This window comes from Pongo pygmaeus, chromosome 6, assembly GCF_028885625.2.
Source record: "Pongo pygmaeus isolate AG05252 chromosome 6, NHGRI_mPonPyg2-v2.0_pri, whole genome shotgun sequence".
Lineage (NCBI taxonomy): Eukaryota > Metazoa > Chordata > Mammalia > Primates > Hominidae > Pongo > Pongo pygmaeus.
The window spans coordinates 110,613,992-110,641,121 of NC_072379.2; the positions used below are offsets into that span (position 1 = coordinate 110,613,992).

The window sequence follows — 27,130 nt, forward strand, 5'->3', positions numbered from 1 at the left end:
TTTTCATTAGGAATGTCTATAATAAGGAAAGTTAAAGTAAAGTAAACCTGAGCTCTTTATAAGTACTCTTGAGTTGAAGCATGCAGTTTCTTAAAAAGGCAGAAAAGCCATAAACACAGAATAAGTATAAAAATCCATGTCATTCAAGCCCTGCAAAAACAGTAAGTATAATAAATCGTTCATGCATTTACTATCTTAGAGAGATTTTCTTTTTTTCATGAAATTACGTCTGTGAAAGGAAAATAAAAACTTGGGACCCCCAATTCACTCTGCCAAAGGGAAGAAGATTAAGCTGAAAGCTGAGTCACGCAAGAAGCTGCCTTTCCTTTTGCTCCTAAGCAGAGAGCTACAGATAACAGGTTAAATATCTCCACAGGTAGTTACTCTATGTTTACCTTATTGTCTGTAAAGTGTTCGTTTACTGAGCGTGAGATGAATACATAATTGACTATTCCCCTATCTATTTCTTTTCTCTTGCAACATGTGGATTCAGTAATGTGACCACCTTCCTCTTTCCCCTCCAGCCTGCCTTTCCTCTTTAAATATGAAGTCTCAATATTCTCATCTTCGGAGAAAGGCACAGACCTGTCTCCTAGGTGCATGCCCTTAACCTTGGCAAAATAAACTAAATTGACTGAGATCTGTTTCAGATACATTTTGGCTTACAAGCCAAAATCAAATTTCCATTCCAATAGCTTTTACTGATGGACACGACATCTTACTGGATAGATTCTTTATATTCATTATAACTTTCAAAAATGAAAATGATCTAAAGCATCATTAAATACTATTTATTAATTAGATGACTCATTCAACTGTATTTTTTGAAGATCAGGTACTTTTTTAACCTGGGAGCTACAAAGCTTAACTGATAGGAAAATGTTAATGCTTATGAGAACAGGTATATTATTTTGTTGAAGTCTATACTTTATATACTTTTAAAAAGAAATCTTTGGTACTCAAAAAGTACCAAATTGCATATTGGATACCATACAAAGGGCTGATACAGAAACTGGTGAAATAAGGATATGATTTTGATTTATTGTTAAGAAATGTGAAATACTTTTGTAAAATAAAAGTTGCATATTGAGTACCATATAGAAGGATGATAAAGAAACTGGTGAATTAAGGAAATGATTTTGATTGACTGTTGATTTAAGAAAGATAGCCATGACTCTAAGTTCAGAAGACTTTAGAAATCCCAAAGTTCATTTCAAGTAAAATCCTTAGAGGTATACTATATAACTAAACAACCTGGAAAAAATACTTGCTTGAGTATTTTGAACATCAGTAGACTATAAGCTGTGTCTACTGGCAAAGTCTTATCTTTAGAAAAGGAACTAACAAGGACTGCATCATTGATAATTCCTTTGTTAATGTCGAATCGTCTTACGACATATTAATAAATGGCATGAAGGCAGGAATTTTTTGTTCCTGTTTTATTCAATGATGTGTTCCCAGTGTCCAAATGAGTGTCTGGCCCTGAGAAGGACAGCAAGAATTGTTTGCTGAATAAATAAATGAATGAACGAATGAACATCAGCAATTCCACAAGAACAGTGTGAACTTCATAAAGCTCAACTGAAATAAAAAGAAGATGCAGTCTCTATTTAATTTGTAGTCCAAAATCTCTACATGGAAATACTTAGGAAAAGATGCTACACATTTATCTGACAATTTTTATGTACTTTTTTAGCATGACAGTGTTTGCAAATGATGTTTCCCCAGAGACAGGGCTGAGAGCAGAGTTCTTATTAGCACAGTGTAACGTGAAACGACTCTACAAACATTTTTGATGCACTCAACACTTTGAGTACTCTCTCTTCTTAATAAGCACATCCCAACCGCAGTGGAAAGATGATAGCAAAAATTAAGATAATAATAGCATGATCTCTTAATGCTTTGCCTCAACAACAATCTAAGACTTGTAAGCTTCCTCTAACTGCATCAATCCCAACCCTGTGTCAGGCACACTACAAGGTGCTGAAAACATCTAGATGATGAGTGGGCAAAGTCTTTGGAAAAGGAACTAAGAAGAACTCATCATTAACAACTCCTTTGTTAATGTTGAACCATCTTACAACACAAATGGCGTTGAATACCAAAGAAGTCCTTGCGAGGTGGGTTGCTAAGTGTGACCATAGCTTATCCTGTAGGGAACTTAGGAAAACTAAATAATTCTGAATACCTTATGGGTAGCAGACATAGGGAAAAAGAAAAAAGACAGAGATGACCCAAATCCTAGTGAAAAGAACATCAATCTGGTTATCTTTTAAAACACAGGAATAGGTGTAAAAGGACCTTCTGGTCACTTTCTAAAATCCTGCACTATTTAAGTAAAAAAGAGACAAGTAGCTTGAACAATCACAGCTTAGAGTGAAAGGGAAAGAGAAAGTCAGTTCTGAGTTCACTGACTCTATGAGTTTTTGGCTTTCTGCAACTTGGAATTTCTGGCCACCTATTATTATAACAACACATTATAATGATGCAGTAATTTACAACTTCGAAAACAACTAGAATTGTATGGCTTTTAAAATGCTACAGAGAAAAAAGTGAATCAGTTCTACCCTGGGTGCTCTCAGTATGAATAAAGCATTTCTTTGCTTGTTGTGTATTAATTTAGATCCTCCTCCTTGCTCATTTCACATTTAAAACCCTCCCATTATTGACATCACAGCATCTCTAAAGCAATTATTTGTGATTTTCTTTTTTATGTGACACAGAAGTGTGACCAAAGGGGGAGTAAACCGCAAATCTGATTAACTCTGAAGTGACAACACTCCCACATTTCATGCACCTGCTGGAGCAATCAAATGATGGAGAAGAGGGAGGGCGGAAAGCAGGAGTGCCTTTCAACAGGAGGCCCGAGGGAAGGTCGCTGTGGGTCACTGACAGGCAGGCAGACACCCACAGAGAAATCTGTGCCAGCATGTCTAGACATGGCAGGAAATGCTCTGGGCCGTATGGAATAGTTGATATTGCCACAATCCAAGGAGGGTGTCTGAATGCCGTCTCCATCTATTTTTGTTCTCAAACAAGGTTGTACTCCCTGCACGTCTGGCCGGTCAGACATTTTCCCTACGTTACTGCTCTGCTTTGGAGACGTCACATTTTTGAGCTGATTTTATAACATGAAGCTACAAAAAGGGATCTATGTCCATGATTTTTGATGTTCAAAACAATATATGCTCCTAATTTATATAACAATATAGATGCTGAACTTCTGTGATCATGCTATACATTTTAAATGATGTATGAGATGAGAAATACTAGCACAGTGCAGGGAATGAAAAAGCCACATCTGCTCTCTTAACTATGTTATGTACTAGCATACATACACAAAAATATTAGCACTTTTTACTAGTCTGGGCCAAATAACAATTCTCCCTAACAGTTCTTTCTGTAAGATCTTGAAAAATTTTCCTAGCAACTCAGTCTTTTCAAAAGAAGGATAGTTATTTCATTTCCTTTTAAAATTGAAAAGGCTATTAGATTGTATCAGCCTCACCCACTGGAAGCTATGAGGGTAACTTCTTAGATTTTCCTTGTGACACAGAATTCTCAATTTTCTCATTCTTTTCCACCTATGATGTTTCAGTCTCCAACCTTACCACCTGCTTCTGATCCCTATTTGCTAAGCACGTCCAGCAAAAGCTAACCCGGGAGTCTGGATGCACTAGCAATTTCAGATGTCTCCCATTGGTGCGGCCCTCACTGCACTCAGCAATTCTATGAGCCCTCACTCACTTCCTATTACACTTTTCTTTTTTACACTTAATTATTTATAAATTTTTAACATTTTACTTATTTATTTATTTAGAATTGATAAATAAACGGCCTGGGCGCAGTGGCTCACGCCTGTTATCCTAGCATTTTGGGAGGCCGAGGTGGGAGGATCACGAGGTCAGGAGACAAAGACCATCCTGGCTAACACAGTGAAACCCCGTCTCTAATAAAAATACAAAAAATTAGCCGGGCGTGGTGGCACATGCCTGTAGTCCCGGCTACTTGGAGGCTGAGGCAGGAGAATCGCTTGAACCTGGGAGGCAGAGGTTGCAGTGAGCCCAGATCGTGCCACTGCACTCCAGCCTGGGCAACAGAGTGAGGCTCCGTCTTAAAAAAAAAAAAAAAAAAAGAATTTATAAATAAAAATTGTATATATTTATCAACTCTAAATAAAACATGTTGTTTTGAAATACGTATACATTGTGGAATGGCTAAATCAAGCTAACCTACCGTGAGGTAAAACACATGCTTTATTTCACGTGCTTTTTTTTTTTTTTTGGTGATGAAAACACTTAAAATCTACTCTCAGCAATGTGCAAGTATATAATACATTGCTATTAACCATAACCACCATGTTGTACAATAGCTCTCTTGGACTTATTCCTCCTAACTAACTGAAATTTTGTATTTTACTTTTCCAGAATTCCCTCCCCTAATCCCTAGTAATCTCCCTTCTTCTCTCCACTATGAGTTCAACTTTTTTACACTCCACATGTCAGTGAGATCATGCACTCTTTGTCTCTCTGTGTCTGGCTTATTTCACTTAACATAATGTCTTCCAGGTACATCCATGTTGTCCCAAATGACAGAGTTTCCTTCTTTTTAAGGCTGAATAGTATTCCAAAGTGCATATATACCACATTTTCTTTATCCATTCATCTGTTGGTGGACACTTAGGTTGACTCCACATCTTGGCTATTGTCAATAGTGCTGCAGGCAACATGCAAGTGCAGATATCTCTTGCACACACTGGTTTCATTTCTTTAGATGCAGGCCCAGGGGTTGGATTTGCTGGATCCCTATCACACGTTTGCTCCACGTCTGCTTGCCTTCCTCCTACAACTCACTTTCAGTCCTCAGCTCCCTCTGTCCTCTCTTTTGCTCTCCAATGGCAGCTGATCTTCTTTCCCCCTTTACTTAAAGATCAAGGCCACAAACCCAAAGTCTCTTGATTCCATCTCAGAATTTTACACCCATTTCACTTCCTTCATCTTCCACATTAATAAAAGAAGTGTCCTTCCTCTTTTTCAAAGTAGATTCCTTCACTTGTGTCTGGATCCCTTCTGCCGTTGCTTCAGGGTTCAACTTTAAACCTCTACAAATGCTCAAAGGGTCTCGGACAGCTGGCACACAACACTTCACTTACTCTTAACACTTCACTTACTCTTACCATGCTTTCATAGTGAGTGAATGAACTAGTGAATGGGTAGAGGTGATGTGCATTCTTACAGCTGGAATTCCCTCACCTTTGGGAGGATAAACCTATACTTACTTAGAATTTCTAGGAAGGTGGCACTGATTTTGCCTGTAAGGCAAAAATCCTTTAAGGATTTAAGCATACAAGGTATTTTCTCTCACAGAATCTTTATTAATCTTCTAAAAGCTGCCTATTTTAAGTCTGAATCAAGGCTCATGCTTCAAGGGGAATATTATTATAAAGTATGTGTGATATAACACTCAATGTCCTAGACCATTAAGAAAACATTCCTCTTAAGTTTTGTCAAATATATTATGAAAAACTTAACTGTCAGTTCATGTAACGAGTATTATTATTCTAGGCAGAATGGAATTCAGACCATCATCTATGGGGCTAGTGACTAAACCAATCCAATGTTCTTTCAAGACGTTGGAAAAAAATGTCTTTTCTCATTGCTTTATGGCCTACATACAGTACGAAAACATTAATAAATTTTAAGCAGGTAATTCATTAACTATATATATTATATGCTAAAAGTTAAACCAAGAGCTCATATACCTATCACAGGGAATTCATAACAAAGAAATTTTGTCATATTTTCTCCACATATTTTGTTATATTTTCTCCTTTTTGCTTTTTCTTTCTCTTTGTTCTTCCATTGCTGAAGTATTTTAAAGCGAATCACACCTCTGATTCCATTTTACCTTTTACTAGTAGGTCTCTCTAAATATTACATAACTATAATACCATATACTTAAAAAAATAAACAGTTCCTTGGAACATATTTCTTTAAGGCTTCAACAGCAATCAACACATATTATTTCTGGTTATGTTAAGTGTATTTCCTGTACTGGTTTTTAAAAATAATCATTCTAATAACTAAGATTTACTGACCAATTATCAGGTGGAAAGTATTACACTAAATTTAATCCTCCAATAACCCCATGGGGAAAGTACTATTATTATCTCTACTTATCAGACAAGTTAACAGCCTTGAGAGACATGAATTAACTTCCCAAAACTGATGTACCTACTAAATGACAAAGCCAGGACTTGAACTCTTGCCATCTGACTCCAGAATCTGGCCACTTAGATTACTATGCGGTACACAAGACACACAAAGGTATGTGTCTTGGGGGTGAAGAGATATCCAGATGTATTTCGGTATTCAGTATGAATCCATATTTCCATATTTAAAAAAATCTTTACCTCACCAATCGCATTCATTACTTTCTTTTTCTTAAATGATAGAATGGAATGATATACCAAATAGAAGGTAATTGTAGGCTATACAAAATTTATATGGAAATGAAGTATTTCAAGAAAAATGGAGAGTTTAATGGTGTGATGTTAGGAAAAATACCTAGCTTCAGAAAAGTATGTGAATAAGTTACAAGCAGACAGTAAACCTCATCTGTACTTAATTAAGACTTTTTTTATTTAATCATCGGGATAACACTTTTTCCAGAAGTACTACCCTGCTGCTATTTTCTCAAATAAAAGCCCACGCCAGCAGCTCACATGCATGAGCAGCCCTATGCCAGCTGAGTACCAACTGGTGGTACTCAGGTCCTATTAAATATATTCTCTGATGAGAATGCAATACGTTAATAGACTAGTCCCAAGACAAATTTACAACTTTAACTAATGAAGCCCTAGAGTACATCAGTAAACAAAATAATGAAAGTTATCAGGGAGGTAGTCAACCAGTAAACAGCGTTGTTTTCACTGGTCCATAAAATTTACTGTCTGTTGTAGATTAATTGACATATGCCAAAACAGGAGAGATAAGAATTAATATACACATCCGTAGCTGCACAATCTATGGATTGTGGGTAACCATAAACAAATACCATGACTCTTATCACCATGTAGTACAGAAGCCAATTTTAAATGCAAGCTAAAGGAGACACAGTAGCAAATAATGTTAAGTAGTTTGCTTTTATGTAACAAAAACTCATATGCCCAATCTTACACCTCAGTTTATGCATGTCCACATTCTTCTGTCTCTTCCTTTCTCTGGCCCATGGCTAATCTCCCCACCAGCAAACTCAGATCTGTTTCCTGATGCCTCCTAAGGGACCTTGGACGATCAGTGATTTCCCCTCTCTCTCATTACTGGATCTTTCCTGTCAATTTTAACGAGGCCAAGTCCCTCCTACTCTAGTTTCTTAAAACTACAAACCCTCGACAGACCCCTTATTACACACTGGTGAGTAAAAATAGGTTGATGAAGAATATAGAATCTTATAGATATTGTACATGATGAGTATGAGTGTAGAGCAGTGATTTAGAATACAGATTCCTACATAAACTGCCATGTTAGAATACCAGCTCCACCACATATCAGCTGTATGACCTTGGGCAAGTTATTTAAAAAAAAAAAACAAAAAAAACTCTCTGTGCCTCAGTTTCCTCATCTATAAAAACGTGGATATTAGTAGTATCCACTGTATAGAGTGTTACAAGGGCTGATTAAATTAATATTTCTTAAAGAGCTTAGAATGGTGCCTGGAATATAATAAGCATTACATAAGTGTTAAATGAATGTAATAAAATTACAGATGATTTGCAGAGAAATGATTCCCTCCCTTTCCCAGTAATACCCTTGAGGGCTGGAGAAATCATAAACTTTCAACCAGATAAATATGCTCTAAGAACAATTGGCTCATGTAAAAATCTGGAAAACTCGTTTTATAAAACTAATAATTATCTTTTATAGAGAGAAATTGTGTCAAGACTGTACACACCTCAAATAAAAGTATGTGATTTTTGCTTCTCCAATGTGGCTGTGCCTTCAGGAGATGCTGGGCTGGTGATGTGACATAAACAAGTGAGGAAGGTAAACTGGAAAAGAGTCCTGGAGTAGGTGTGTTTGAGCAGGATGCCGTGGGAATGTGCCTCAATCTTTAGTCACTGAGAGAGGTGCCCAAAACACACTTTGCAGGCTTAACATACTGGGGCCACCTTCAGGGATATTCAGTAATTGTTTAGAAACGAAATTAATGGGCTTTCTAAATATGGTCCAGCTTCAATGACAAGTTCTTTTCAGGAAATGTACTCTTCCTGGTACTAAGGAGATTCTACATGCTTCATAATTCTACTGAGTGAACAAGAAAGGGAGTACTTTTACATACTGGCTCCTTCTGTATTGGACACATCTAAGTACTTAATCTAAGATTTTGATCACTAGCATAAAGTAAGAATTGATGCCACTTTGCTATTTTATTTTTTGAGGAGAATTATTATTTTTATGTACAAAAAAACTAACAGTGTACATTTAACCCAATCTAGTGGTGGGTTATTTAGCCTTTGCCTTTTCCAGCTTGGGAATGCGAGCCAAAGATTTTAGACTCAGGAAATTGCCTCCCCAGTGATGGTAGATGTCATCGTATCTGTCATTGTAATTGGTCCTGATAGTTTCCACTGGCTTAACCAAAGCTCTTTTGTCTTCCGAGCTAACCTGTGTGAAAGCAACAGTGGTGCAGGTCTTCCTGTGGACTAGACATTCCAGTCTTGCCTTCCCCTTGATAATGCAGTTAGGGACCCTCATTTTATGACGCAGGGCAGGCAGGAAGACAATCAGCTCAATGGGATCCATGTCATGTGCAGTTACCATCAGTTGAGCCTTTTTGTTCTCCCCCAAGGTAGTGATAGTGTTAATCCTGCTCAAAGAATAGGTAGTCTCTTAGTGGGCACATCCCCTTTGCCACAGCTTTCTTCTCAGCCTGGGCCAACAGCCTCTTCTTCTCTTGCTTTGTCTCTGGTCTGTATTTGTGGGCCAGCTTATGCAGCTGAGTAGCTGTTTGGTGGTCCAAGGCCTAAGTGAACTGGTCAATCGCAGGAGGCACTTTCAGCCACTTAAGGGGGATGGTTCTTTGCCACAGCAACCTGATATAGCGGGGCCATTTCACAAAGCCAAGGAGGTCCCTTTTGGGCTGGATGTCCTGTCTAATGCCAACATTCTTAGGCCTTTTCTCAAACAGGGGATTTATCACTTTCTTGGCCTCCTGCTTCTTCAAGACAGCAGGAGTCAGGGCCACCTTCTTCCTCTTGGCCTTCTTTCCTTTCCACTTCATGGGTAGCTGAAGGAGCCACTTTGCTATTCTTAAAGTATTTTGAGAAGGACTCAATTTAAAACCCAACTTCTATAGCATAGACGATTTCTGAGGCCCTATATCAGTTTCAGTATTACCATTATCAAGAATTCATAACAATTTATTATTAAGGCTTTCAGTCTCTAAAGCCCCAATTCTGGCCAGTAAAATCCTGTTTGACTATGGAAACTTTCAGACAAATACTGAAGTGCTTAGGCAGTGATTCTGATGCGACTGCTGGTGGTGTGGTTCAGAGGGCAGGCTTTGGGCCAGAGCACGGGGTCTGCAGCTCTGCTCTGCCTTTTGCCACTTAGAGAAGCTTGGTCACCTTCTCTAGCCTCTCGGTGTCTTGGCTTCCTCATCTGTAAAATTGGTGCTAATAATATATTTAAAGCACTTAGAACAGAGTATGGCAGATGGTTAGGGCTCAATAAATGCTGGCTGTTTGCTTCTTAAAGGAGGAATTTTTTTTTTCAAAGTACTAACCAGTTATCTGTCTTATGTAAGGAATAAACACCCTGTTTCCTAATCCGTCCTCTACAGGTTTTACACATGTTGGTCCCTCCACCTGTACCTGGACAAGGTAACGTTCTGTGATCAATGGCCAGACTGAAGCCATAAAGATCATTTAGACTACATTCTGCTTTTTTTTCATGTGTTTTAGCATTTATAATGGAAATTTTTAAATATAAAGAAACAAAAAAAATTTCCAGTGAACACATATATACATACTACCTAGAGTCTATCATTAACACTTTTTTTTTTAATTTTCTTTTTTTTTTTCTTTTATTATTATTATTATTATTATTATTATTATTATACTTTAGGTTTTATGGTACATGTGCCCAATGTGCAGGTAAGTTACATATGTATACATGTGCCATGCTGGTGCGCTGCACCCACCAACTCGTCATCTAGCATTAGGTATATCTCCCAATGCTATCCCTCCCCCCTCCCCCCACCCCACAACAGTCCCCAGAGTGTGATGTTCCCCTTCCTGTGTCCATGTGTTCTCATTGTTCAATTCCCACCTATGAGTGAGAATATGCGGTGTTTGGTTTTTTGTTCTTGCGATAGTTTACTGAGAATGATGATTTCCAATTTCATCCATGTCCCTACAAAGGACGTGAACTCATCATTTTTTATGGCTGCATAGTATTCCATGGTGTATATGTGCCACATTTTCTTAATCCAGTCTATCATTGTTGGACATTTGGGTTGGTTCCAAGTCTTTGCTATTGTGAATAATGCCACAATAAACATACGTGTGCATGTGTCTTTATAGCAGCATGATTTATAGTCCTTTGGGTATATACCCAGTAATGGGATGGCTGGGTCGAATGGAATTTCTAGTTCTAGATCCCTGAGGAATCGCCACACTGACTTCCACAAGGGTTGAACTAGTTTACAGTCCCACCAACAGTGTAAAAGTGTTCCTATTTCTCCACATCCTCTCCAGCACCTGTTGTTTCCTGACTTTTTAATGATTGCCATTCTAACTGGTGTGAGATGGAATCTCATTGTGGTTTTGATTTGCATTTCTCTGATGGCCAGTGATGGTGAGCATTTTTTCATGTGTTTTTTAGCTGCATAAATGTCTTCTTTTGAGAAGTGTCTGTTCATGTCCTTCGCCCACTTTTTGATGGGGTTGTTTGTTTTTTCTTGTAAATTTGTTTGAGTTCATTGTAGATTCTGGATATTAGCCCTTTGTCAGATGAGTAGGTTGCGAAAATTTTCTCCCATTTTGTAGGTTGCCTGTTCACTCTGATGGTAGTTTCTTTTGCTGTGCAGAAGCTCTTGAGTTTAATTAGATCCCATTTGTCAATTTTGGCTTTTGTTGCCATTGCTTTTGGTGTTTTAGACATGAAGTCCTTGCCCATGCCTATGTCCTGAATGGTAATGCCTAGGTTTTCTTCTAGGGTTTTTATGGTTTTAGGTCTAACATTTAAGTCTTTAATCCATCTTGAATTGATTTTTGTATAAGGTGTAAGGAAGGGATCCAGTTTCAGCTTTCTCCATATGGCTAGCCAGTTTTGCCAGCACCATTTATTAAATAGGGAATCCTTTCCCCATTTCTTGTTTTTGTCAGGTTTGTCAAAGATCAGATACTTGTAGATATGTGGCATTATTTCTGACGGCTCTGTTCTGTTCCATTGATCTATATCTCTGTTTTGGTACCAGTACCATGCTGTTTTGGTTACTGTAGCCTTGTAGTATAGTTTGAAGTCAGGTAGTGTGATGCCTCCAGCTTTGTTCTTTTGGCTTAGGATTGACTTGGCGATGCGGGCTCTTTTTTGGTTCCATATGAACTTTAAAGTAGTTTTTTCCAATTCTGTGAAGAAAGTCATTGGTAGCTTGATGGGGATGGCATTGAATCTGTAAATTACCTTGGGAAGGATGGCCATTTTCATGATATTGATTCTTCCTACCCATGAGCATGGAATGTTCTTCCATTTGTTTGTATCCTCTTTTATTTCCTTGAGCAGTGGTTTGTAGTTCTCCTTGAAGAGGTCCTTCACATCCCTTGTAAGTTGGATTCCTAGGTATTTTATTCTCTTTGAAGCAATTGTGAATGGGAGTTCACTCATGATTTGGCTCTCTGTTTGTCTGTTATTGATGTATAAGAATGCTTGTGATTTTTGCACATTGATTTTGTATCCTGAGACTTTGCTGAAGTTGCTTATCAGCTTAAGGAGATTTTGGGCTGAGACAATGGGGTTTTCTAGATATACTATCATGTCATCTGCAAACAGGGACAATTTGACTTCCTCTTTTCCTAATTGAATACCCTTGATTTCCTTCTCCTGCCTAATTGCCCTGGCCAGAACTTCCAACACTATGTTGAATAGAAGTGGTGAGAGAGGGCATCCCTGTCTTGTGCCAGTTTTCAAAGGGAATGCTTCCAGTTTTTGCCCATTCAGTATGATATTGGCTGTGGGTTTGTCATAAATAGCTCTTATTATTTTGAGATACGTCCCATCAATTCCTAATTTATTGAGAGTTTTTAGCATGAAGCATTGTTGAATTTTGTCAAAGGCCTTTTCTGCATCTATTGAGATAATCATGTGGTTTTTGTCTTTTGTTCTGTTTATATGCTGGATTACATTTATTGATTTGCGTATATTGAACCAGCCTTGCATCCCAGGGATGAAGCCCACTTGATCATGGTGGATAAGCTTTTTGATGTGCTGCTGGATTGTTTGCCAGTATTTTACTGAGGATTTTTGCATCAATATTCATCAAGGATATTGGTCTAAAATTCTCTTTTTTTGTTGTGTCTCTGCCAGGCTTTGGTATCAGGATGATGCTGGCCTCATAAAATGAGTTAGGGAGGATTCCCTCTTTTTCTATTGATTGGAATAGTTTCAGGAGGAATGGTACCAGCTCCTCCTTGTACCTCTGGTAGAATTCGGCTGTGAATCCATCTGGACCTGGACTTTTTTTGGTTGGTAAGCTATTGATTATTGCCACAATTTCAGCTCCTGTTATTGGTATATTCAGAGATTCAACTTCTTCCTGGTTTAGTCTTGGGAGGGTGTATGTGTTGAGGAATTTATCCATTTCTTCTAGATTTTCTAGTTTATTTGCATAGAGGTGTTTGTAATATTCTCTGATGGTAGTTTGTATTTCTGTGGGATCGGTGGTGATATCCCCTTTATCATTTTTTATTGCATCTATTTGATTCTTCTCTCTTTTTTTCTTTATTAATCTTGCTAGCGGTCTATCAATTTTGTTGATCCTTTCAAAAAACCAGCTCCTGGATTCATTTATTTTTTGAAGGGTTTTTTGTGTCTCTATTTCCTTCAGTTCTGCTCTGATTTTAGTTATTTCTTGCCTTCTGCTAGCTTTTGAATGTGTTTGCTCTTGCTTTTCTAGTTCTTTTAATTGTGATGTTAGGGTGTCAATTTTGGATCTTTCCTGCTTTCTCTTGTGGGCATTTAGTGCTATAAATTTCCCTCTACACACTGCTTTGAATGCATCCCAGAGATTCTGGTATGTTGTGTCTTGGTTCTCGTTGGTTTCAAAGAACATCTTTATTTCTGCCTTCATTTCGTTATGTACCCAGTAGTCATTCAGGAGCAGGTTGTTCAGTTTCCACGTAGTTGAGCGGTTTTGAGTGACATTCTTAATCCTGAGTTCTAGCTTGATTGCACTGTGATCTGAGAGACAGTTTGTTACAATTTCTGTTCTTTTACATTTATTGAGGAAAGCTTTACTTCCAAGTATATGGTCAATTTTGGAATAGGTGTGGTGTGGTGCTGAAAAAAATGTATATTCTGTTGATTTGGGGTGGAGAGTTCTGTAGATGTCTATTAGGTCCACTTGGTGCAGAGCTGAGTTCAATTCCTGGGTATCCTTGTTGACTTTCTGTCTCGTTGATCTGTCTAATGTTGATAGTGGGGTGTTAAAGTCTCCCATTATTAATGTGTGGGAGTCTAAGTCTCTTTGTAGGTCACTCAGGACTTGCTTTATGAATCTGGGTGCTCCTGTATTGGGTGCATATATATTTAGGATAGTTAGCTCTTCTTGTTGAATTAATCCCTTTACCATTATGTAATGGCCTTCTTTGTCTCTTTTGATCTTTGTTGGTTTAAAGTCTGTTTTATCAGAGACTAGGATTGCAACCCTTGCCTTTTTTTGTTTTCCATTTGCTTGGTAGATCTTCCTCCATCCTTTTATTTTGAGCCTATGTGTGTCTCTGCACATGAGATGGGTTTCCTGAATACAGCACACTGATGGGTCTTGAGTCTTTATCCAGTTTGCCAGTCTGTGTCTTTTAATTGGAGCATTTAGTCCATTTACATTTAAAGTTAATATTGTTATGTGTGAATTTGATCCTGTCATTATGATGTTAGCTGGATATTTTGCTCGTTAGTTGATGCAGTCTCTTCCTAGTCTCAATGTTCTTTACATTTCGGTATGATTTTGCAGTGGCTGGTACCAGTTGTGCCTTTCCATGTTTAGCGCTTCCTTCAGGAGCTCTTTTAGGGCAGGCCTGGTGGTGACAAAATCTCTCAGCATTTGCTTGTCTGTAAAGTATTTTATTTCTCCTTCACTTATGAAGCTTAGTTTGGCAGGATATGAAATTCTGGGTTGAAAATTCTTTTCTTTAAGAATGTTGAATATTGGCCCCCACTCTCTTCTGGCTTGTAGGGTTTCTGCCGAGAGATCCGCTGTTAGTCTGATGGGCTTCCCTTTGATGGTAACCCGACCTTTCTCTCTGGCTGCCCTTAACATTTTTTCCTTCATTTCAACTTTGGTGAATCTGACAATTATGTGTCTTGGAGTTGCTCTTCTCGAGGAGTATCTTTGTGGCGTTCTCTGTATTTCCTGAATCTGAATGTTGGCCTGCCTTGCTAGATTGGGGAAGTTCTCCTGGATAATATCCTGCAGAGTGTTTTCCAACTTGTTTCCATTCTCCCCGTCACTTTCAGGTACACCAATCAGACGTAGATTTGGTCTTTTCACATAGTCCCACATTTCTTGGAGGCTTTGCTCGTTTCTTTTTATTCTTTTTTCTCTAAACTTCCCTTCTCGCTTCATTTCATTCATTTCATCTTCCAGGGCTGATACCCTTTCTTCCATTTGATCGCATCGGCTCCTGAGGCTTCTGCATTCTTCACGTAGTTCTCGAGCCTTGGTTTTCAGCTCCATCAGCTCCTTTAAGCACTTCTCTGTATTGGTTATTCTAGTTATACATTCTTCTAAATTTTTTTCAAAGTTTTCAACTTCTTTGCCTTTGGTTTGAATATCCTCCCGTAGCTCGGAGTAATTTGATCGTCTAAAGCCTTCTTCTCTCCTATCATTAACACTTATACGTTTTATCACATCTCTAGTTCTCTGTCCTTCTATCTTTAATTTTTTTTTAATTTTTTACATGAAGAAGTTCTTTAGTGGTGATTTCTGAGATTTTGGTGCACCCATCACCTGAGCAGTGTACACTGTAGCCAGTGTGTAGTCTTTCATCCCTAATCCCCCTCCCACTCTTTCCCCGGAGTTCACAAAGCCTATCGTATCATTCCTATGCCTTTACATCCTTACAGCTTAGCTCCAACTTATGAGTGAGAACATACGACGTTTGGTTTTCCATTCCTGAGTTTCTTCACTTAGAATAATGGTCTCTAATTCCATCCAGGTTGCTGCAAAAGCCATTATTTCACTCTTTTATATGGCTGACTAGTATTCCACGGCGCATATATATAAAATCACATTTTCTTTATCCACTCATTGATTGATGGGCATTTGGGCTGGTTCCATATTATTGCAACTGCAAATTGTGCTGTTAAAAACATGAGTGTGCAAGTATCTTTTTCGTATACTGACTTCTTTTCCTCTGGCATTTTACTTTTTGTAAATTATAGCACTAACCCTCCTATTTAATAACACAAGCATTCACTTAACTATACCATCTTTTGTCCACTGATTTTCAACATTTGCAATTAGACTTTGAACTCTCAAAAAGAAATAAACCAAATGACAAATAAGTTCCAGGAATTTAAGAGGAAGAGGGAAGCTAGAGCTGAAATTTATGTATAAGACTTATCTGCAACATATGGACTTTATTTGGATCTCAATTTGAACAATTTGTAAAACAATATTTATGAGTCAATAGGGGGAATCTGAATCCAATGGCAAATGAATATTTGATGATGTTAAAGGAATATTAATTTTTTAGATGATAATTCCTTTAGAGTTCCTTTTTTTTTACATTTGAAAATGTTATGAGGTCAGGAATTTGCTTCAAAATAATCTCGGGCTAAAGACAAAAATTGGAAAGGAATGTGGTTAAAACAAGATCAAACTTTTGTTGACAGTTGTTGAAGCTGGTGGAGGGTACATAAGGGTTCCTTACAACAGTCTACTTCTATATATGTCGGAAATTTTTCTAAAATAAAAAGTTTAAAAGAAATACAAAATTTTAAAACACTCACAAATAAGAAGAAATATAACAATGCCTTAAAATCACACCTCACATTCACAGTACTTTTTTCTGAGAAGATGCAGACATTTGATACTCATTACCTACACCAGGTGGGATGAAGGCAGCAAGAACTGTTAGCAGTTCCAAGATGAAAGAAAAAAATAGAAGGAAGTAAAGGGGTCAGGGCTGCAGAGTCACCATCAACTGCAGAGACAAGAGTCAAGCCCAGTCTTCAGATCTGTACATCCTAAGGCCTCTTCATGCAGGGACGGTGAACTGCCCTGTGTTCCCGGCAGTTTGAACCAAACTGACTCATTACAAGGTCTTGAACCCTTCCTAAAAGAAAACAATCACTGTGTGGCCTGAGGCCTCAGAAACATCAAGAAGATAAATCTGAGGCTGTTCCAAACATCTATTAAGCACATATTGTGATACTTATTCATTCTTTTGCCAATCACCTTTATGGTGATTGTGAGTTTGAGAGGTGAGAGCCACAGATAACCAAACGCATTGAAGAGAAGCAGTGGGAAGGGATTGACTTGATTTCTCCTAGGATCGTTACAGATCAGGTGGGATATTGAAGAGGGGTGTGTGTGTGTGTGTGTGTGTGTGTGTGTGAGGTGGGGGGGTGCAGAGAGAGGAGGAGGAAGGAAAAGGGATGGGGAGGAGGGTGACAAAAGGGGAGGGTGAAGGCAGAAGTGAGAGAGGGAAAAGGGGAGGGAGAGACCGGGGGAAGTAGGCAGGCATGGCAGCCCAGCCACATTACACACCAGGAAAACTACACAGCTCCTGGCTTGAACTTGGGGAACACAAACACAACATTTTGGCGGACCCTGTACCCAGGTTATTATCCTACTTTTGCTAAGGATATAGGAATAAAATAAGGAGCACTCTGAAGATCAATACCTATTTAGAATGTTTGAGAAAATTTGAAAATGTTTATAAAGAGATGATATTTAGAGACAAGCTAATATTAATCCCAAATTAGTACAATCCTATGATAATGCAATTTGAGCATTAGTGGCAAAGGGGAGTTCGTATTCCACAAAAACTTTAGCTTAACAGGCGACCAGGCACAGTGGCTCATGCCTATAATCCCCAGCACTTTGGGAGGCCAAGGCGGGGGGGATCACTTGAGGCCAGGAGTTCAAGACCAGCCTGGCCAACATGGCAAAACCCCATCTCTACTAAAAATACAAAAATTAGCTGGGCGTGGTGGCGGGTGTCTCTAATCCCAGCTACTTGGGAGGCTGAGGCACAAGAATCACTTGAACCCAGGAGGTGGAGGTTGCAATGGGCCAAGAATGTGCCACTGAGCTCCAGCCTGGGTGACAGAGCAAGACTCTGTCTCAAACAAAAACAACAAAAAAAACTTTAGTTTAACAGAAATGAGCAAAAGAATAACTTCAGTTCTTCCTTTTACATTCCATATAGTTTAAAAAGCATATTAAAGAGATCACATATTATACAATGTTATATTTTATAAACTAAACTACCCATAAACCAGACACACTCCAACATATAAACAAATATTATCTCTAAATAATCTTTCACATTTCTAAAGTGTAACTTGGATCAGTTTTTCATGCCTTTTACTTCCCTTTTTAGTAGTGCTCATTTGTAAAGAGGCAAAGTTCTTTTAACACACTGATCCAATTCCTCTAACAGTGTAGAAAGTAGATTTTAAAACTGTATTACTACTGTTATATCCACACCTCATAAATTTTGTCCCTGGTGCACAAAAACACCACCTTCTAAATTCTATGGACATAGTCCACTGTCAAGAAATAAAAAGTACACTTACTAGTAGATAATGACTAAGATATAAGCTAATTCAACAAAGATTTTATGGCTGTAACTGCATTAAAAATAAACTTCACACATATTCCCTAGAAAAAGAAAACTATTTTACCAGAAAAGAATTACTCCAAGATTATTTTCTGTTTATAAAATAATAGACCAGGCGCAGTGGCTCACGCTTGTAATCCCAGCACTTTGGGAAGCTGAGGCAGGCGGATCACCTGAGGCCAGGAGTTCGAGACCAGCCTGGCCAACATGGTGAAACCGCATCTCTACTAAAAATACAAAAATTAGCTAGGCAAACTACTCAGGAGGCTGAGGCAGGAGAATCACTTGAACCCAGTAGGTGGAGGTTACAGTGAGCCAAGACCACACCACTGCACTCCAGCCTGGGTGACAGAGCAAGACTCCATCTCAAAAAAAAAAAAAAATATATATATATATGTGTGTGTGTGTGTGTGTGTGTGTATATATGTGTATATATATATGTGTGTGTGTGTCTGTGTGTGTGTATTATATATATATGAGACTTGGTATTGCCTAAAATTGTTAATGTTTATTGAAAAGCATTTTTTTAAAGCATGGTACAGTTGGGTCATTGTGTGTGATTTGTGTGATTCAATTCAAATTCTCAATTTATCTGTGAAATTTTTAATTTGAACGATGGCAAGTTTGGTGTTTAACTTTAAAACAAATATTAAAAATTTTAGACAAAAAAGTTTTAATAGGAGTTGAGACTTTCGAATAACAACCAAAACATACACCATATATCTTTTCCTAAATACTGAAAGAGAAAAGAGAACCAAAAGAGAATTCTAATACATAAGACTCAGAGAACTAAGAAAGAAAAAGAAATATGTGAAAATTAGTTATCATCTCAAAGCTCTGAAACTTTAATGGGAAGGTTTCTAAGTATTTAGTTGTCTGTTTAAACCATTTGATCCAGATAGGATAAGAATAACAGAATGGTTTACTGAAAATCTGAAAGCTACAGCAAGCTGACTGTGATAAGCAAACTTCTCCAGAGAATCTGTATCTTCTTTAGGTTACCAATACAAAATAATTAAAACAAATAACAGACTTGATATCCATGCCATACTTCCATTTAATATCAATTATTCTGATTCTATAGCCCTTTTGAATTTTTCAAAGAATGCTGCATTCATCATCCCTCACAGAAACATCCAAAGAACAGGCAGCTTAGAAACTCAGAGTTCTACTGGTGAGAAAATTGAGGCTGATGGAGTAAAAAGTATACAAGATAAATATCTTACAGCTTGCCAATCACAAATATCCACCATTCTAACATTAAGACATTGAAACCCTATCGCCACATGCAGCTACCTGATTGGCCGGTTCTCTTTACTGTCAAAGAGTGAGAAGATGACCTCCAGCTCCTCTCCCAGGTTGGAACACATGAGGCTCTTCATCTGGACAAAGAGGTGGTGACTGCTGGCCTGCACCGGGGTGTCTTTCTTCCGATGTCGATGTTCCATCTGAATGACACCCCCCAACAAAAACATGATCAGCATGGACTGAAGGAAATAATAGGACCCAACAAACTAGTTAGCTATGAGGTAACTGTGATGTCCTATGCCATAACTTTTTATTTTGCTGTGGATTTGGTATCTAAATCCACAGCAAAATATACATTCTATGTCTTTTAGACTATGGACATAGAAATAGTCTGGAAGATATCCAATTTAACTTTGGATGTTAAATTCCAAATTTTCTTCTAACTTCTAAAATAAGAAACCGTGAAGTTTATAGATTATCAAGGAACCTTGCTTGAAGAATTTTTAAAATCATTAATGTTAAAATAACAACTCACTGAGTAGATTCAGGAAGCAGGAAGTTCAAAGGATTCTTCTGCTCCCTTATCAGCTCCCAAGATGAGAACAAATTATTAGTCATCTTTTTAAAAAGCAGACTAAATTATATCTAAGTTATAACTTCTCATTACTCATAATTAAAAGTTCTTTTAGGTTATACTAAATTGTAAAGTTGTGGTAGTTGTCTGAGACAGGCTGTGGCAAATAATAGTTTCTAACTTGCTGTGGCGCTGTAGGGAGAGACCTAGGAAAGCCAGCAAGGCGTCTAAAGCTAAGAATAGCATCTATGTCCACCTTGAATCCCTTCCTCAATACAGCCAGTCCAGGCTCAACTTGGGCAACAAGACAAGATGTGAGTTCCCACAGGCTGAGGGAGAAAAAGAATCATTCACGAGTCCAGGAAGGAGGATAACATGGGGGATGATCATTCATCCAACATACATTCAAGTATCTCCTATGTACCAAGCCCTGGGAACACAATGATGAGTAAAAACAGAAACAGTTCACACCTTCACAGAGCATCTATCTACTAGGGGAAGCAGACATGAACAAAATTGTCACACATACACATGTAAAACTGCAACTGTGATGAATGGAAGCAAAGACCCAGATTACTGTTATTATTATTTTTGAGGGAGTATCTTGCTCTACTGCCTAGGCTGGACTGCAGTGGCACGATCTCAGCTCACTGCAGCCTCTACCTCCCAGGCTTAAGCGATCCTCCTGCCTTGGCTTCCAGAGTACCTGGGACTACAGGCACGTGTTACCACACCCAGCTAATTTTCATACTTTTTGCAGAGACAAGGTTTCACCATGTTGCCCAGGCTGGTCTTGAACTCCTGGACTCAAGCGATCCTCCTGCCTCAGCCTGCCCAAGTGCTAGGATTACGGGTATGGGCTACTGCGCCCAGCCTAAAGACCCAGTTTATGATGAGAGTATAAAAGTGGGGATTTGACATGAGAATGGGCAGGCGTCCTGGGAAAATGGCACTTTAGCTGAGAGGTAAGGAGGGTGCAGGATTTACCTATTTAGGTTAGGGCTCCTCACACTGCTTGCAGTGAGGGACCAGGTTGTTTCTCCCCATAATTCACTGCAGACTGATTCTTTCATGAAATACAATAAAAATGCCACAGCAATGTCAAAATGCCCTAAAGGTTTCTAATCATTTACTTGTCATTTGTATAGCTGGACCAACAGTTCACGGTCCAGCCATTTCTTGGACCACACTTCGAGTAACACTGATTCAGGATAAGAGCACAGGAAAAACACGTGGCTAGGCTTGTGTATTAATAGAACAGGTGCTAAGAATGTAGAAGATTATCACTTTCATAGCACAGACTAATAACAAAACTACCTCTTTTGGATCACTTTGACAATTAAAAAAATAGTTCAGGGATTTCAATTTCATTGTAACAGAGCCATAGCCTGTGTTGAGGGATAAGGTAAATGACCCTATGTCTACATTAGCCATCTTTTTATGCCTTTGAGTTCAAAAACTACTGAATGACCAAATGAAGCCAAAATGTCATGTAAATTTACAAGTGTTAACGCAACATAAAATCACTAGAATTTTTTCATGCTTAGAAGTTAAAACTTTTATTCTGAACTACTTGAGAAGCAAAGGGTGGAAAAAATTTAGCTAAATTCATCTATAATCACTGTATACTCAACAGGTACACTGGGAATCTCTTTGTAAAAGTAGAGAGTAAGTAAGTTGTTTTTAAAAGTAGACCTAAGCATTGAGGCATGTGTGGGCTATAATTACTAAACACAGTTTCCTGGAGAAAAATATTCTAACTGTAGGAAAAAAGAACGATTTTGCCTTGTTTTCTATAAAGGTTGCTCTACTTTGTGCTTTAACAATTTTTTTTTTTTTTTTTTTTTTTTTTACTGTGGCAAAAGTGGCATCATTATGTTCATAAAAATACATCTCTAACTAACGAGGCTTCCCCATCCCCCCTCCACCCCGCCAGAACTGCTAACTTATTTACTGATTTACTTAAAAGAAAAACATATGCTTACTTAAAAGGGTAACAGAGCACAAGCTACTATGAAGAACCGAATGACTACTAAAGGCCAGAGCTACAGAAACAGATGTAAAAACCTCATGAAAAGAATAGACCTTAAGGAGATATCCTCTCTTAACCTCAAACAGTGCAAAGTTCCCTGCGCCAATCATGACATTCACAAGAACTGAGGAGAAAAATTAGCTCCTTTACTGATGCAACGAATCCAATATATCTAGATCAGCGGTTCTCAACCTTAGCTGCAGTTTAGAGTCCCCAAGAGAGCTTTTAAAAAATACTTATGCCCAGGTCTTATCTCAGAACAATTAAATTAGAATTTCTAGGGGCTGGGGTCCAGAGACTGGTAGTTTTAAAAGCTCCCCAGGTGATTCTAATGGGCAATGAGGGTTGAGAATCACTGATCAGGATCATGTGCAGACAGATGCAAATCACCGCAAACTTAACAATGTATTGTTGCGTCTTTCGAGTAATTATGGCCTTGGAACTTTTGTTCTTTGAGTGCATGCTAGTAATAAGCTTGCCTGACTCTAGCCTTTGCACATTTAACATGGGCCCTCACATCTCGCACACTCTAGCACTGAAAATACCCCTCTTCCCATCCCCACTATTCTTTCAGGTCTAGGACCCATTTGGACTTAGTAGGTTATGATTACTTTCTTTTCTCTTGGTAATTCAGTACTTTGGCAAACTCCTAAAAAATCTCTGTGAAAGTATTATTACAATTAAATTAAAAAGTCAAGTTCACAATTCAAGAGCTTGAGATAATTTGTGGCTACAAATGCACCTATCAGTTACTCTAACTGTGCTTAACAGTTGAACTAGCTCTTTGATTAGGGGAAGAAACAGATTCATCCCAAGATTTATTTAACTGACTCAAATTTTTAACCTTCAAATAATGCATTAATTATTGAATGAAATGTCTACACCAGGGTTTATCAACCTCAGTGCTATTGACAACTAGGCTGAATATTTCCTTGTTGTGGGGGCTGTCCTGGGCTTTGTAGGACATCTAGCAGCTTTTCCTAGCCTCTACCTACCAGATGCCAATAGTACCTCTCCTTCCCATCTCCTGTTGTGACAACGAAAAATGTCTCCAGACAATGCCAAATACCCCCTTGGGTTGAAATTGCATGTGAGAACCACTGTGTTCCCTCTGAGATCTGCTAGTCTAACCTTCTAAGAATTGCAGAGTAAGCAGATGCATGATCTTACAAAACCAAGAAAGATTTCTAAAAAGATAGAAACCTGCAGGCACAAAGAGCAGAGAAGCTGGCTAATAAGGTTCCCTTTATTTATAGAAGGATTGAAATCTTGCCTTTGGCACTAAAGAAAAATATCTAAGTGGACATATGCTAACACTGCACAGTTTAGCACTTTTACTGCTTAAATGAACACAATTAGGTGAGAAAGATCTGCTAACAGGGCTATCAAGAAACTCAAGTGAGACATTTTTTTCTAATGATGCAATATGAATTTAGTAAGATGCAAACACTTGTGTTTCAAACATGACACTGACTAGGAAGAAGTAAAAGAAGAAAAGCAGCAACAATTAATCAAATGTCTTCTGTGCTGGGCCATTTAACGTCCATGCTGAGGTCCTTGACCCAAAGTGACAATAAATTGCCAAACAACAACAAGGGATTGGTGATGGTGCCTCCCAGCTCTCTCTGGTGAAATCAATAGTCAGTCACTTTGATGTTGAACAAAGAAAAACACCAGGGCTACAGAGAATCTTATTATTGCTAGGCCAGGATACAAACAGAAACTTGAAAAAGAAACTGCCTTATGGGTGCTGGGCTTAATACCTGGGTGATGGGATGATCTGTGCAGCAAACCACCATGGGACACATTTACCTATGTAACAAACCTGCACAACCTGCACATGTACCCCGGAACTTAAAATAGAAGTTGAAGAGAAAAATAAAGGAAAAAAGAAAAAGCAACTGCCTTAAAGAAAAGCACATGCTCCTCTGAAGCTTATAACTATTTGAGTTGTTTTTGGGCTATTGTCTTTGTTTTGGAAACAGTCAAGTGCAACCAGCACTGAGGATAAAATAAGTTTTCCTGTCAAATCACATTTTATTTTCTTCATCTGTAAAAGGAAGACTTTGGACTAGGATCTGAGCTGTAACATACTAAAATATCTCCTGCTGTCTTTCCCACCAATGGCCGACATTGCTAATCAATGAGACCCTAGATAAGACCCTGGAATCTTATCAACACTGAACTCTAGGCAGCCACCCACCAATAAACTGGAATGCTGAAAGAGGTGAAATCAATTTGCCATCCTATATATAATGTTACATAAAAAGAACAGAGACAAAATTACATACGCACAAAACCAAACTCAGGAAAATAAAACATATTTGTGTCACATCAATTGTTTCTCCAATACCTGACATACTCAACTAAATACAGCGGTGTGCCTAAGTTCTGCCAATGAGATGTTAAGTGCAAGTGTTGTGCGGAACTTCCAGGAAGGTTCATGAAAGTATTTGAATCAACTGAGAGAAACCTGTCTCCTTCCTACTGCCTGGAATGCAAATATGATGGCTAGAACTCTTGCAGCTATACTGCACTTAGAGGTGTTCTTGGTGATGGAAGCCATGTTCAATGTAGCAGAAAGATAAGGCTCTTTTCATACCATAAAACCACAACCAAACCCAGAAATTCCTGTTTCTAAATTTGCATACTTTAAGAAATAAATTTCTATCATGTTTTAGCTTCTGCTTTTTATTTATTTCATGACACAGCCAAATCTAACCCTAATATGAGGCATCAATTATTTTTACCCTGTTGGCTCTCCAATGCAGATGAAATAAAGATAAGAAAGGAATGAAAACTGACTAAATGCTTATGTGTTGTGCAAATATTATCTGTCAAGGAAAGGCATTTTACATATATTTCTTATCTAATCTTCATAATAAACATGAAAATAATTATTTCCCCATTTAGTAGATGAATCGACTGAGGCTTTGAGAGATTAAATAATAAATCCAAGACCCAAATAACTGGTAAAAGAAAGAGATAGATTGCAAATGTAGTTGTTTGGAGCCAATAATCCACAGTCTTTTCATGATACCGTAATGATCTCCAAAGCATTGACTGGGTGCTTACTAAGTGCAAAAGCACTGTACAAGACTATCTTGAACATATAGAGGTATATACAGTGTGTTCCCTAAAGGAACTTAAAAATTAAGTGAGAGATGTTCTTAAAAATGAGAGAATATGATGTTCAATAAGTTAAATAAATGAACAAAAATAAAGATGCCACATCAGAGGATATGACTGACAAACTATACAGATTATATTTGTTATGTAAGCTAAGAGGCAGTGATGACTTTAACTTGGAATGCTCTTATTTTTCCTTCTTTGCCTCCCACTAACTGACCTCTATGTTCTCGCTACATGCCAGATACTCTGGTTAGCACTGATGTCATGAAGGCAAGCAGCACACAACATCACTCTGAAGAAATTCAATATACAATTAAGAGTATCCCCTAAAAAATGGAATTGATTCCAACTGACACAATGAAGTGTAGATAATCTGAACGTCAATTTGATGATCATGGAAAAATCTGAAAGCAATATTAAGAACTGCCTTCTCAAATCAGATACATCCCCAGTGGACTTACTGAAATTTTCCTCCACATTTTTCAGATATGGATAATCTTCAGGTTAAGAATATCTCATTATTCTCAGAAAAATAAGCTTGGAAAGATACGCCAAAAGAGGTAGGATCATCCAAAAAGGAGTCTACTATTTCCAAAAGGCAGTCCTTCTTGGAACTTTATGGTAAGAAGCAGCAGTAATGAGATCAAAGTACAATTATGCTTAGGGTGATGGTCTTTGAAAGCCCATCCCAACTACCCTCTTCTCTGATTTTGGATTCTCAGAACTTAGTTAATATCAAGATATTAGGTACATTTCATACAGTTTTAAGAATACAAGGCTAAAAAGAAGGCAGATTGGACCAGACTTGGGGAACCTGGATGCCAAGCAAAAAAACTGGACTTTAACTTACCATGTAACTAGAAAAAAAACTCAAGTCGTAAGTGAGACCATGATGGACTATATGATCAAATATTTTAGGATGATTCACGGGATTCAGTACTTAGGAATGGATTGGGGTCAGGGAAGGGTAGGTGTAAGTCCAGCAGTTGAAGACTAAGGAGGAGACCGTTTCAGTAGTTGGTGTATATAGTGCTATTATGTACGTACACACACACACACACACACACACACACACACACACTATATGTATATAGAGCTAATGGGGGCAGGAGGAGGGTCAACATGCTGCTGAGCCAAGACGAAACACCATTAGTTACAGCATGGTCCTCAAACACAACAGATAAGTATGTGTGACTTGTAAGCATTTCACTACACTAGACAAAAAGTAGAAAGATTTGCAAAAGAACTGAAAACGTCTTTGTATTGACTTCCTGGTGCCTGGGCATTGAGGGCCCACTGGAGAATATCATGTTATTCTTAGACAGGTAGTGTCTCAGTACTGTACTGAGGGCATGGTCACCTCAGCTCTCAAGTCTTTTTACTCTCTCTAAATTAATCCTGGAACATCCTGTTCTTACAAAATCAAGCAAGTATGAGGAGTGCCATGGAAACCAGAAAATCAGCAGGGAGACTGGGAGCCAAGATTTCCTGTACCTACCAATCGGTAGAGCTCAGTAATGCTGATGTCTTCCGGATCCACCATTGCGTACTCTTTCCTAGGCACCAGGTCCAGTCCCAGTTGTCTAGAAAACAAATTGCAAAAGTTTGGGGGAAAAGTTACCTCCACGAAATATGTTAAAAACAATTGGTTTTTCACTACATCACTTGGAAATTAGGTATATCACCCACCATGCTTCTCTCACCTTGTATGACTTGTTACCACAGTTGGGGTAGACAATATAACTCCACTGGACACTGGGCAAAACTTGAAACATAGAAGGTAAGAAAGACAAGCAAATCCAGGAGGGATGGGTTGGCACTCTCAGCGGAGTGCTCCTGCCCCTGGGGGCCTTAGCACCATATGGTGTGGAGCCTTCGGCGCCCTTCAAATTATCACAAGAGAAGGCCTTCCACACTGGAGCGAATGGAAACTAGAGCTAGACATCATTTGGTTCTAGAAATTGGAGTTGAGGGTAAGGAAATTTGGTCTTTAGAATTTGACCTAGCACCAGTATACCTAGCTGTGCCCAGAGTCAACATGTTTCTTATATGAATCTCTGGCAACTTGTGCATG

General features: G+C 38.3%; 1 protein-coding gene across 5 annotated transcripts in view; it reads right to left on the reverse strand.

Annotated features, from left to right (window-relative positions):
- Positions 1–27,130, reverse strand: part of DOCK4 (dedicator of cytokinesis 4) — a 485,830-nt gene that overhangs the window by 235,031 nt on the left and 223,669 nt on the right. For all 5 annotated transcript variants that reach the window (XM_054494462.2, XM_063667735.1, XM_063667733.1 and 2 more), the window contains exons 7-8: positions 26,555–26,639; positions 19,367–19,518 (exon numbers count right to left, since the gene is read on the reverse strand). In XM_054494462.2, the coding sequence (XP_054350437.1) occupies positions 19,367–19,518; positions 26,555–26,639 (237 nt within the window). The remainder of the gene's footprint in view (positions 1–19,366; positions 19,519–26,554; positions 26,640–27,130) is intronic.